We start from the raw sequence: 15,206 nt of genomic DNA, 5'->3' as shown, positions 1-15,206 counted from the left end.
TGCTCCCGGGCTTCTCCTGATGCTCTTTGAGGAAAACGTCATATTCTTGCCCTAGTCGTGTTAAAAGAGCAAAGGTTATTTGTTATATAAACACGTGTTTCGTAACGAATGCACTTATGGACGAAGTCCTAGAATTCAGGAATAAGAAGCCCAAAGCGAGATATCATTAAAAAAGAGAAAATAAATGTATTAAAATAGTGATGGTTATATTTTGAGAATAGAATAAACTCAGGTTTTTACGATTAAATGGTTTAGATTAATGATTGTTTCCTTCGAAGGCAGGAAGGTTGCATTCTTTATTAGCAAATTTTACTTAAGACAGTTGTGAGCTAAATAAGCTGATAAATTAAAGTAAAACACATTATATAATTTTAAAGGGAGGAGACAACATTTTTTTTTTTAATTTCGTAATATACTAATCTTTTTTCTTCTTCAAATCTTTAGTCTTAATAATAGTCTTTTAATAAAATGAGAATTTAATGAATATTAATAAATATAAAATAAATAATAACGTAAATAATAGTAGTTAAGTCTTTTTTTAATTTATAGTCATTCTTAATATTCTACTGGCATGCTAATAACATTGTTGCTTCTTGCGCACAAGTAGAAATTTTTTCCCCCACACGAGTTAATTTATATAATTTTATGATAAGTAAAATCAAATAAGAAAAATTCAGGTACCCAAATATCTTTAAAGGCGAAATTTTGAAATTTTTTATTTGGATTTATGAGTGAGAACACAACATGGTGCATGAATATAAAATATAAATGCATGAACATGGTATATGAATACGAAAAATATGACTTTTTTTTTGGTGGAAAATATGGGGTTGGGTCAAAAAAAGAACGAAAATCAACCTCTTTTCAAAATCTCATTGCTCTGTTAAAATTGATTTATTTTTTCATAACTCTCGCTTTATTATAACCTAATATATATAAGCAATTTTTACTATACATAGTGCTGATATATATATTTGTCTAAATAATTTTATTTTAGTAAAACATTTTTAAATGCATATTTCAGGAAGATGAAGACAATTATATATTTTTATTCAGTTTATTTTCATTTAAATTGTATTTAAATAAGTAAAGTTTACGGAAACTAATTTTTGAAAGCGAATGTCATAGATTATACATAATTAAAATACAATCTCTCAGTAGTTAAAAAAAAAAAAAAAAAAAAAAACGCCACTGATTTGGATATTTAAACGTGCGTTATATTTTGCTTTGCTGCACAAAAACTATTAGAAACATGAAAGCAATTTTTTGTTTTGAAAAAAATATAAACTTTTAAGAAGAAAAAATCTGGAATGGTAAGCAATTACGAGAGTTGACGAGTAAAGCCTACTAGAATTTTATTTCTTTTTAAAAACAATTCAGAAAACGAAAATAATTTTTAAAAATATATATTTTTTTTTAAAAGAGAGAACATTTTAATTTAATTACATTTTAAGAGGTGACGAGTAAAGCCTACTAGAATTTTATTTCTTTTTAAAAACAATTTAGAAAACGAAAATAATTTTTAAAAATATATATATTTTTTTTTAAAGAGAGAACATTTCAATTTAATTACATTTTAAGAGTTGACGAGTAAAGCCTACTAGAATTTTATTTCTTTTTAAAAACAATTTAGAAAACGAAAATAATTTTTAAAAATATATATATATATTTTTTCTAAAGAGAGAACATTTTAGTTTAATTAAATTTTAAGATTGGTAAAGCCTACTAGAATTTTATTTCTTTCTAAAAACAATTCAGAAAACGTAAATATTTAAAAAAAAAAAATTTAAAAGAGAAAACATCTTAATTTGTTTTGGATTTTTTCCAATACTTATTATTCTAAAATAATTTCTTTCTCCGGAAGAAATAAAAATGATACACTATGAAACAGTACTTAACTAACTTCTCCACTATAAAGCATACATGCTACTTAATTAGTTGAATCTAATTATGATCGACAAAAGAAATTATTTTTCTCTTTACATACCAGGCTATCACAAAAAGAAAAGAATAAATACTAATAAAAGAGGCCTAATTTTACTAAACGTTACATAGTAGATTTGGCGGCATTGCACATTAAAATGAAATGATTTTTTGAACATTGATAATGCTATGAATCAAAAATGTAGGTAGGAAAATTTTCAAACATAAAAAAAATAACAACTGAATAACTTAGGTGAAATGGTTTATGAATTCTTGTCAATTCTAACCTTCAGTAAGGATAGGTTCGAAAAGGGACGAAATATATTGCACCTCCAAAACCCGTTCCACTGTCTCCCCTACATTTTTTGTGGGGGTGCGTGTGTTAAGTAACCCGAAACTAATCGACTAACCACTGTCACAGAAGGGGGATTGCAACCTGCGGGGGTCAACTAGCTTTCAAAAGATATCAGAAGAAACTCACTCTTCATCTTATATTATGCTTTTTATCTTTCTAAGAAAAACTTAAAAAATATTTTTTTAACTCTAAAACGACTTTATTTATTTTCAAAATAGTTTTATCATTAACATGCACTTTTTCTAATTATATCTTGAATTGTTTATTATTTTGATTTGATTATTTAGAGAACTAATAATAACCAGAGTATTTAAATTTATAAAATTTTACTATGTAGTCATATGAAAGTAATTCATATAAAGTAACTACATTAAAAATAAATTTATATTTTCTCTATAGATCAAATAAAGTTTGTTAATTTTTTTAAAATTGATTTGCTAATTTTTAAACTTTTTTATGTTAAAGTAAAACCTTGAGTTCAAGATTTTATTTTTTTATTACGTATTTAATTTTCTTCTTTCAATTACAATTCAAATACAAATATTTTTCACAATCCTTTTTTAATTTTAATTAATTTTTTTTTAAAGATTGTTACACCGTTTTGAAACTAATTAAATTCTACCACTTTAAAAAACTATGTTAACATTTAATCCATTATTTAAGCAAATATGGTTGCTTACTATGTAAATTTGATTTAGACTTAAATATTTGAATTTCGCAATTTGAATGAACTAAATTAACCTTCACTAAAAACTCACTTCATTTTAATTGTTACTTTTGCTAACTACAATTATTATTGTATAAATAACTCCGAACTGGAATTATGATTCGATCTTAAAAAATAAACACCGGGGTTATCTGTTATTTGTCACAAACAAATTGAAACATCAAAATTGAAAATTATTCCATTTAATTATCACAAAATTTTAAACCATATTAAGACAGATCTAGTTTCCGATTATATCACTTAACTTATTCAAATAATTTAGCTCGGATACATTTAAAACTTCACCCACAAACTCATATTCATCATTTTTACTTACATTATTTCTTCTCAGTTATAGTTACTTTAAAAACTTATCGCCAGAGATATTATTTAACAATAATACAAAAGAAATTCCTTATTGATCTAAAACAGTTATTTAGTATAAATTTATTAAACTGCATATTTTGAGAGCGCAGTTTTATATGAAGTTTATTTTTAAGGAATAAAGTAAAATATAACTTATTAAAAAGTGAATATATTTCATTTATCAGCTTTTGCTTGTTAAAAGGTATTTATGTTTTATCAAATAATTTTTATCAAGTAATATCTTGTGATTACGTTATATAATAAAGGAACGACTTAATTTTTAATTTTAATTAAAATTATTATAACCCTAATAACAAAGAATAATGATAAAAGTGGGTAATGAACGCATTTTATTTGTAAATGTCGTAAATAAAAGGACAAATAAATAACTTACAAAAGTATAACTTATTTCTAAGAAATTCCTTAAAAACTATCTTTGATAAGCTTTATAATTTTCTAAACGTAGAAGTAATATTATAAGAAAATTGATGTAACTCTTTCATTTCAGTTTTGAGGATTCATAAAAAATACCATTATTTCTGTCGTAAAAATAAATTATAACATTTTCGACTAATAAGCTGAAGTGACAGTTTAAATTAATTTTTCTAATAGATCATTTCGATGGATCATTAAAAACAACAAAATAAAACAATTCTATGTTATTTTACATTTTAGTACATAGATTTGTGAGACTGCTCACTGTAATTAATATAAAGATTTATCAAAATAATCGAAATTAATTTATAAAAAAGTACGATAACGAAATTTTTGAAAGAAAAAGGCATTTATTGGTTTTGATTAAAACTTACAACATAACAACAGATTGAGACAAGTTTACTTTACAAAATTTTATCAAATAAAAAAATACAGAAAATTATGGTTATCTAGGAGATATATTCATATAGATGGCATGCTGGCTAACCCTGGGAGGTTTTCGTGTTTTTCCTCTTTATGTAATGCTAATGACGGTTAGTTTTCTTATATTTTAATTAACTATAATTACACTAATTAAAGTTTGCAGTATAGAAATTTCTACTAAAACTCTTCTTCATGAATGGCAAAAGAGGGTCAGGGAAGAGAAATTAAAATAACACATTGATTACATACTTTGTTCTAGCAAAATATTATGAATAAAAATTACATTATACACTTTTAATATGAATTCGAAAAATTTCTCGTTATTAAATACATAAGATATAGCATAATTACTACTCTTAATATATATTTTTAGAATATTGCGAAAAAAAGTTTTAAAAAGTGTATTAATTAGGAACTACAGATCAGGGAATCAACTAAGGAATCAGGTCTGAAAACATCAAAACCAGTTTGACTGTCTGAAGTAACAAAGAGTAGCTTAACTCTAAGTATTACAGCTTATTTTTATTTTTTAATTTATCGTGATGAAATTTCGTGGTGTTTATAATAATCACATTTCTCATTCTTTCTATTTCATTTGGCAATCAAACTGGTTTCAATATTTTCAGTGTTGCGTTCCTAAGCATCGATTCATTATATTTTGATACCGTTTGTATTTTTCTCTCGTGAATATTAATTATGACCACTAATGTTCTTTTACTTCCTTTTTTTTTAAAGAATTTTACAATACATGCGTGTATTTTCATATTTTTCTTCATTTGCTGATTAAAATGAAAATTTCATAATACTTTAGTGTTCTTGTGTATTTACATTAAAGCCCGAAAAACAGGGTTAAGTGCTTGTTCATGTTTGGATGATGCGTGGTCTTGTGTACTAGCTATTTTTTTCCTTACCGTGAAAAAACATACTATCCCAGCTATTGGAGTAATTAAAACTATTTACGGAATGAAAAAATTGGAACCTTTTGAATTTTTTTAATGTAAATGTTTTTTTAAACCTACAAATGAGTGTACGATATATTTTTTTAAAAAAAAAGGAAAACTGCAGTTTTGTGATGCTTTATAGTATATTGGAAGATCTTTACGTCATTTATTCGATTTTAATTAATCTCACTTTATTCAGCAGCTAATTTTTTTAATTCCGAAACATCTCTAAAAAACAAGAAACAAAGTTTAAAAAAGGGGGAATAATGTATTTAAAAAATAAATTCCATTCTCAAAATGAATAAAAGCAAGAAAATTATTACTACTAAATAAATAAAATGTATATAGAATGAACGAATTATCAGCAAATATAATTTTCATAATAAATTACAAGCTTATAACTAAAAAGAAAGCTATCGGTTTTTAAAGCGTTTCCCATATCAGTTCTTCAGAAGGACAGAGAGAGAAAAAGACTTTCAAAAGGGAGCAAGACCTCCCACCGAGAAGATTAGTGAACTTGGGGATGGAAGTTGCCTTCCTCCCTTACTCAAAGGTAGAAAGTGACTTGTGTTTCAAAGGCAATATTACAAAAAGTAATAAAGATTAAAAAAATTAACCTACATTTTCGTGGATAGGAAAGATTGAAAAAATTATAAGTATTTTTTTTTAATTGATCACTCCAATTCTTGAACAAGAAAAATCGATTCAAAGTATGACAAGCCCGCCATAGACTTTACATGTTAAAAGCAGAATTGAGGAGTCTGCTTGGTGCAACACTTTTCTCCCGGCAACCACGATTGTGGACCCGACTTTCTGATCATTTGAGCCAAGTTTGAAACATAACAGCAGCTGCCAACGGGAGGTTGAAGGTTTTCCAGTTATGTTATCAGCTCAGTCTTCCTTTTCTTTCATGTTGTTTTTAAACATGGCGGCAAACGCATTCGAAACATCACCGAGCACGCACTTTTATGTGCTGAAAACTGATTAGTTCCCTCTTCTCATCACATAACACTTTTTTCTTAAAGATACTATTCAAAATATTTTCGGATGTAATACAATTTCTTTTTCAGAAGGTGAACTTTCAAACTTATTATGAGAAACGAAGATTCCATCTGAAATCAAGATTTTGCGACGCAAAAATGTCAAATTAACCTCCGCGTCCCGTAATTTAAAGGAGAAATGCTTCTTCCATGCGCCACTTCGCGAACCACATTCAAACAGATATTTATCGTTTTATAATACCTTATTTTCCACGCGATTAAACCGAGATGTTTGTCAACACATAAAACGTTGAAGTGGAAGTTTCAGTCAATTATTTGCTTAGCTCACATAGTACTGTTTTAAAGTAATCTCCCTGTTTTTAAGTAAAATTCAGGTTCAATGTTAAGATGCAACTTATCCGATTGTTCTTGCTCAGAGAAAATTTTAGAATAAATTTGTGTTCTGCTGAGTGGACATTCAAAAGTATAACTCTTTCTTAACTTTAAGAATTTTTTTAGCACAGTAAGACATTGCAGATGAACCGCCATTGTGGTTATTTTCGATGAGACGCACAATGAAAACTTTATTTTGAAGCAAAAATAAACATTCTGCTTTACACAATCTATCTATTTCTGTTAAATAAAATGTATGATGTAAATCAAGCTTCTAAGTAACAATTATGTCTTTCGAAACAAAATTGGGTATACTATGAAAAAAGAAAGAAGAAAACTACTTACATTTCGAAAATTTTACTAGGATTACCACTTACCTTTTAGTTCAGTTAATAAACTGGGTTTTAAATATGTTTACGAAATGCATAAACTTGGAGAAAACAATAAAATCAATTATTTAAACAAGAACTTGACTAAAACAATTCTGATTAGTCGAGTCACGACTTATAACAACAGTCAGCCTGACGAGTCGCGACTGTTAACAACACACTTCGTTCAGTTTATTTGTTGCTAGAAGTGAGGCTCGCAGAAATGCCTTCAGGCTGTGACGTAGGCTATAGTATACTCAAATATTATTATGAATAAAAGGCAATTTTATTCTAGTTCTGTTTTCAAATGATCTAGATTCACACAGACACAGCTTGTAAGTAATATAGTAGTCGTCCCATTTGCCCTTTGGTTAAGTTCGGACATCAGCTTTTGAATTCGAAATCAGGACTGTGATTATAACTCACCTAACTTTTTGTTTAACATACAAAAATTCTCAATGCACTAAGAAAACTAAATTTTTTTCTACAGTCTTTGACAAGAAATAGATAAGTATACTATAAAATCGAATATTAGGAAATAGAATAATACTTATCTATGCATTGAGCCTAACAATCAGATCCGAAGGCAGTATTATCAATGCTATTACTAAATAAAAACAAAACATTCCAATGACATTTCCTATACAAATTGGTTGCAATATATTTCGCCATAAAAAAAAAAAATCATTATCGCTTTTTTCAATGAATTTTCTGTCACAACTGATATCTCAAATTCGTCACTTCTGATTTACAAAAAGGGGTATGGGGTATTCTTCAAACTTGTTTATATATATATATATATATATATATATATATATATATATATATATATATATATATATATATATATATATATATATATATATATATATATATATATATATATATATATATATATATATATATATGAGGCCTGGTGGCTAGCGCTGTCGAGCCACAGGTCCCTGGTTCGATCCTCGGGCCGGGCAGGGTTGACTCAGCCATTCATCCCTTCAGGGGGTCGATGAATGAGTACCAAGCATTCTTGGGAACTAAACACTGGGGGTTCCACGTTCGGCTGACCACCTGACCGGAACATCTGCTACTGCACCTCAGAGCCCAAGGTCAGGAAAACTGAGATATGCACAGTAGGCCTTGGCCCTCTATGAGCTGTCGCGCCACTGAGTTTAGTTATATATATATATATATATATATATATATATATATATATATATATATATATCAGGGCTCGAAAAAACTCAGAAATTTTACACGTCCTCCTTTGAAACTAACCCGTAGCTTCTATATAAATAAAAATATAATTTTCTCTTATTTATTACTAACATTTATATAAATTGCACAATGAATAAGTAGTTACTAAGATTACATTATACAGTAATAAAAGAAATACTAGGTTACTAATAGTAAACCCTAGTATTTCTTTTATGAAATAATTTATTTCCTTTATGAAATAATTTAAATGACAAAGGTCAAGTTATCTGGAATGTCAATTTATCCAAGGGTACTGCGTTTTTTAAATGAATCAAATATGACGTTTGTCAGTTCGACAATCAAGTCAACGATTTACAGAGGTTTCTGCACAGAAATCTGAAAGGGGTTTACCATTTAGGTAGATGTTCATAATTGCGTTTAACGCTTCTTGTTTAAGACCAGTACTTAATGTTCATTGTTGAAAAGCCCCTTTCAACCGCTGCAGTACTCACACATTGAGAAAACATCAATTTCACCATGCGCAGTATGTTGCTGTATTTCTAAATTAGAGGGTCATTTTGGAGGTGAGGCGTTGGACTCTTGTAAGATAACAAAAATTGAAAATGTATCACGAACATTAACGGTAAAATGGCCGTCCGCGCGGATGTCGGATTCGAGAGATTTGTTGTCCGCGGGGAATTTTTGACAGCCGAGGACGGGCGGACAGGCGGTTTTTCGAGCCCTGATATATATATATATATATTGCATATATATATATAGGGAAAAAAATAGATGATATCTATCATCGTGAATACTTTTATTTCAATGATCGAATTTTCAAGTACCGAAAACAAATTTTGAGTGTTTAAAGGTTTCATCTGGAATATGTAAATTAATTAGTGCTAATACTAATAATAGTAATAATAAAAATACTCTCTCGCGACGAAGTTGGATTCTTCGCTATCAAAATGTGGGAAGTAGTCGCAATCAGGAAAATATGGGTCGCAATAGCCTATAGTGAAGGAAAGGGATCGGTCTAAAGTTTGGACTCTTTAATGCTCATTTCACATTCAACGTTTTCTTAATATTTCAGGAATTTTTTTGGCGAATCAAAAACTTTTCGCAAACAATTTGAAAACTTTTTTTTATCGAGAGATAAAAAATAATAATTTTTAATTTAACTATTTGATCAATTTCATTCAAATTTTGTAAATGACGAAGTATTTGTGTACTTTACAATTCAAAATTTTTTCCACTAGTAGGAAATTAAATAATTAAAATTATGAATAATTATTAAACATTATTTTTTGCATTATTCTTTGGATAGACGGCTTTTATAATGAAGGAGAAAGTACAATTAGCATTAAGGATCTCAAACTTTTGAAGACTGCTCTGGTCTTAAATTGAGGCCATATTTTTCAGATTGCAGCTACCCCCTCCTACATTTTATGATAGAAAATCCATCCTTAAAAAGGTATATTTATTCAATGAAAATACGTTTTGTTTGATTTCGTAACAAATTACTACTAGCACTAATTAATTACTAGCAGTAATCAATTATTATCAATTAATTATTGTCCCTTAATCAATTAGCCTATTTCAAGTCAAGTCTTAAATCTTTTTATTTAGGATATCTTTTTTTTTCTTTGTTTACTGTACACTAATATTTTGTTAAAGAGAAGACTGGATTCTTCCAGAAAACTAGCTTTCATTTTATTTTATAACCGTCGTTTAATAGCCGATACAATCTTGAAATAAAGTCTACAATCCGACAACTCCGTTGCCTTGAAAATTTTTAACTCAATCCAGAAGACAAGAGATTTCTTGGATCAAGTACAGGGAGAAATTTGCTTTCGCGGTGGAATTTTTGACATCACTAACCCGTATTTCCATTATAGGGGGAGGAAAACCTTCCACGGTTTGCCTGACAAGGGGATTTTAACCGATGATTCCATCTACAACTGAGGATATTTTACGTCAGCACTGTGGTACATGCGAACCGGGTGCGGAATTATCGCTTGGTTACGAAACCGCGTTACCTGATTGGGAGGCGAGTGCTCTATCCCCTGAGCCACCACGGGTCTAGAAATCTAGATTTTATAACCGTCGTTGAACAGCCGACCCAAGTTAGGATTTACGACTACCTAAATTGGGACTAAGCCGTAGCCTTGTAGTTTTGAACCCGATCCAGATGACAAGGAAACTCCTGGATCAGTACCCCCAGAGATATAGATTTGTTATGAGAATTTGGAGGACTTTGTGACTCCGACAGATTTACGTTCACCTTTGGCCATTTCATACACGGGGATTCTTCTGCCGGCTGGATTTGATTTCCCTTTCTTACAAACACTAGTCCAACGCCCTACCAACCTGGCTATTCCGGCCTAAAAAACTAGATTGTAAAATTTAATCTGTAAGTCAAAATTATAGGCTTGGAAAGCTCTAAAATACGAATTTAATAGTTTTAGAAAGACATCTAACTTGGCTGTATGTAAAATTCGTCATCACAACTGCTTCACTCTTTCCAGTATTCCACTAATTAATATTAAAACGACTTTTTTGACAATATTTCTATTTTACTGGCATTATTTCACAATAAACAAATAAAAAATATTCTAAAAAAAAATGTTTTTTTTTTTGGTGATCATGAGTAAGTTTTTAAAAAATTTTAAATTTCAGATATGCTAAAATTGAGTTTTCAAAAAGTTTTAATTCAGTATTGACAGTTTAATTTTCGGAGCCGTTCTTTAAATTATTGCTATGGAAAATTTTAATTGCATTCAACTTTTAAGTAAGACTTAAGTCCTACTTAAGTTCCTAATACCTTTCATTTTTTTTTTTTTTTTGAATATCAAAAAATTTTTTTTTTATAAATTTTCTTATTTAACCCTTTAACTACGTACAGTGCGCACAATGAAAAACCAACTACCCTAAATAACTTTTGATCTAATTATCGGATCCTAATCTTCTATGACTAATAATTCATAATGCTTTGAGCGTTTGACCTCCAATATGGTAATTAATTAAATTACTATATTTTAAGTTACGAAATCAGACACAAAAACGTACTTTCTCTGAATAAACATAACGGATTCAAATTTCTGACACCAAAATATAGGAGTTACCTGCAATCTGGGAAATATGGTCCCAATATTTTGATCAGGAGAGTTGTCCAAAGTTTGGATCCCATTTCATTTTACTTTTTGCTATTTCTGGAGAAGTTCAAAAGCGAATTTAAAAAGTTTTGCTTACAATTATAAAATTAATTGTTCCAAAGGTTCCCCATGCGAAATATAATTTTTAGTAAATATTTACCATTATTGTTATTATTATTTTTTTTAATATTAGTCAAAAAAAAGTTTGAATTGTAAGGCATGTACTTTTTTACATCATTTTAAAGAATATAATGTTACATGGCAAAATGGAAAATGTTAGTGAAATCGGTCGAATAGTTCCTGAGAAATCGAATTTCAACAAAGTCGTATTTTAAAAATTCTATTTCTCGGGAACTGTTTGACCAATTTTATTCAAATTTTGCATTTTGTCATGCAAAATTGTATTCTTCAATATGATGTAAAAATTGTATACTTTACATTTCAAAATTTTTTTGACTAATATTAAATAAGATAATAAAAAATAATAAATATTTATTAAAAGTTGTTTTTTGTGAAGAATTATTTTTAGATAAATGAATTTTATAATTGTACGTAAAAAAATTTCAATTCGCTTTAGAATTTCACCAGAAATAACGAAGTACGTTAAAATAAAATTAACATTAAGGAACCCAAACTTTGGAGCGCTCTCGTACACCAAACTATTGGGACCATATTTTCCAGATTGCGGCTACCTCCTATATTTTGGTGGTCAGAAATTCGAATCCGTTCAGAAAAAAAAGGTATGTTTATTCAGACAAGGTACGTTTTTGTGTCTGATTTCATAACTTAAAATAACTTACTAATTTGCTTGTTTGAGGTTACCCCCTCTAACCATTAAGATTAAGTCCTAGAATGTAAATATCCGATCGCTATTAGATCAAAAAGTTATTCAGGGTGGTCCGTTTATTTTTTTTTTCTGCCCTGTACATTAAAAAATAATTTAAATGAATGTATTTTTACAGCAAGTCTTTGAATAGGGTGGTAATGAATGGCAATAATAAAAAGTTTTTATTTTATTAAGTAACCGTTGTTGAACAGCCAACCCGATATTTGAGATTGCGACTCTACTAATTTTCAACTCCGTAACCTTGTAGTTTTAAACTCAATCCAGAAGACAAGAGAACTCCTGAATCAAGTATTGGGAGATATTTGTCTTCGAGGAGGGCTTTTTGATGGAACTAACCCGCATTTACGTTACACGGAGAGGAAAATCACGAAAACCTTCTACGGTTAGTCTGGCGGCAAAGGGACTGTTACTCATGATCCGTCTACCACTGAGGATATTTTTCGTCAGCACTGTGGATGGTGCGAGCCTGATGCGGAATTCGTTTCAGTCATCGCTAGGATTCGAACCCAGGTAACGTCTTTGGGAGGCAAGCTCTCTATTTTCTGAGTCATTACGCTCAATAATAAACGGAAATCACAATAAAGTATATATAGTTCATCTATATTTGTAGTAAATAGATACCCTGGTATCGTTCAAAGCTTACTTACGTTATCTAACAGTATTGCAGGCAGGAGCGAAAATTTCCAAACTCATTGTTTCAGAAAATAGAATCAAATAAAATTCTGTTTTGAGGTATTTTTAAGGATTAAGACATTTTTGCAGGAATACTTAATTTCAGACCTTCCATAAAACTTCGTTTCTTCATTGACTTGATTGACATTGACAACCTTCACTTTCCATTCCCTCCCACAACGAATTCCTAGAAAGTCCCCTGGAGCGCTTTCATTGTTACCCCATAGAATGTATGTAGAAAGCTAACTATTAAAAGCTCATATATCATATTCTTCGACATTCGAACTTCTTTAGATAAAACTGCAGCCTCCATTTTGAGTCGTATCTATTTCAAAATATTTTCAGAACAGCAGAAGAAATCGTTACTGTAATCTGTGCTTCTTAATCCACGTGGTTAGATTTTCTAAATTTTTCTTTTTTCAATAAGTTTTTACGCAACTAAAAATAGAAAGCAAATTTTATTTCCTGAAATGGTATATTATTGATGTTTGATTAATCAAATTAGTCATCAAAAAATATTCGAACATGTCTGCTACCGGAAAAATTAAAAAAGTAAACGGGTTTACTTTCACCTGGCATATTGAAGATTTAACTTTGTGGATGTTTTACGAGAAACATATGATTGAAAGTTCGTCGTTTCGAATGGAACAATTGCAGGACACGGACTGGAAGCTTATGCTCTACCTACCTGGAGAAGATGATGAGAATATTATTTTGAATCTATACAGATGCGAAAAAGATGAAGTTGGCCCGTCTACAGTAGATGTAATCGGAAAATTATTCATAGCAAAAACTGATGGTTCGTATGTATTTCTAGATAAGATCTGCAATTCTTTTGAAGTGAAATCCTCATACCCGGAACCTCTTAGCCTATCTCGAAAAACTCTTTTGAAAGCTAATTTCCTGCGTAAAGATATTCTGACTGTTGGTTTCCAATTTTTCATAAATGATGACTTTCCTATTGAATGCATTGGACGTTCAAAATTATCTCTAAAAAAATATTCCGTTTCCTTGCCGCTGAAATTTCCTGATGACGATGAGGAGGAACTAATCATCACACCAATGTTTTCTGTTATCCCAGAGCATCCGAGATTTCGAATTTATTTGTATTCTCGCAATTTTACCAAAGCTGTATATCCGATTGCCGTTAATATTCCGATGTCCGATTTTCCTTTTAAAGTTTTTGTACAGTGTAACTTATCAATTTTATGCAACGAGGATTTAAAATTTGAGAAAAAAACAAAACACGTAGTTGAACCATGTAAGGAATACGGAATATTAAGGATGCATGTAAACAGAGCAACTTTTTTTAAACATTCGATATTCGATGCCAATAGCATAAAATGTGAACTGACCGTAACTATTGGATACTACACTTCGTATGTGGAGAAGATAATTTACAATCAAAATGTGCAAGATTCTTCAACAAGTAGCTGCTTTGATTTAAGCCATCTACAAAGTAACTTGATGCAATTGTGTTCCGAAAAAGGTTTGTGCGATTTCAAAATTATTGTTTCTGACAAAGAATTCTCCGTCCACAAAATAGTTCTAGCAGCTGTATCACCAGTATTCCGAGCAATGTTTGAAAGTGGTATGATTGAATCAGAGATCTCACAAATGAAGATTAAAGAATTTTCGGCTGAAACAATAGAAAAAATGCTGGAGTTTTCTTACAGAGGCAACGTCAAAGACTTAATGTGGGATATTAATTTGGAATTATACTTCATTGCTGACTTATTCCAAATCCAAAAATTGAAAACTATTTGTACTTCTTTTATGGAATCTGCCTTAAGAGTTGAAACAGTACCCGATTTATTGATTCTTGCGGATTTGCATGGAGATATGTTTTTGAGCAAAGTAGTCGAAAACTTCATTTGTGGTAATTCCAAAGCTGTATTTCAATCGGAGGTGTGGAAACAATTTATGAAGAAAAATGGCCAAGTTGCATGTGCAACAATGTGCCGTATTTGCCAGTCGGTGCTACCATAAAGTAAGTAAAAACATCATAATTACTAGTACTAGTTTTTGCTATTGTTATATTTGTTATTCCAGAGGTGGTACAAGAACTATTTGGGCGCATGACATGAAATATGTATGTCGTTCCGCAATAATCACCCATATTATGAACTTCGTAAAATTTTAATAAAATATTCGATCAAAAGCTATGCATATTTTAGGTGACCAGATTTCTAAATCATGATTTGTTGAAAAATCAACGGAATACTGATTTTTCTCCAAGAAAAATTTTTGAGACAAAAAATTTTGTGATTTGAAGGCACCCATATATTAATGGAAAAATATAAATTTCTGTGTACATCATAGATTATTTTTTAATTGATAATTAAGATGAGGTAAACCATCTTAATTATACTTATTTTTATTATTGAACAGCTTACGCATATGATATAATATTCTGCAGTTGCAATAAAACTTTGTTATTATTATCATCAT

General features: G+C 29.6%; 1 protein-coding gene across 1 annotated transcript; it reads left to right on the top strand.

Moving 5' to 3' along the window:
- The first annotated feature begins 13,019 nt into the window (after positions 1-13,019).
- Positions 13,020-15,206, top strand: LOC147804139 (uncharacterized). The gene has a single exon (XM_087152030.1). The coding sequence runs from the start codon at positions 13,281-13,283 to the stop codon at positions 14,742-14,744; it is 1,464 nt and encodes a 487-aa protein (XP_087008156.1). The 5' UTR covers positions 13,020-13,280; the 3' UTR covers positions 14,745-15,206.

This window comes from Parasteatoda tepidariorum, chromosome 9, assembly GCF_982258835.1.
Source record: "Parasteatoda tepidariorum strain Cologne lab strain chromosome 9, Ptep-v5.0, whole genome shotgun sequence".
Lineage (NCBI taxonomy): Eukaryota > Metazoa > Arthropoda > Arachnida > Araneae > Theridiidae > Parasteatoda > Parasteatoda tepidariorum.
This window is presented reverse-complemented; position numbering and strand designations above follow the sequence as displayed.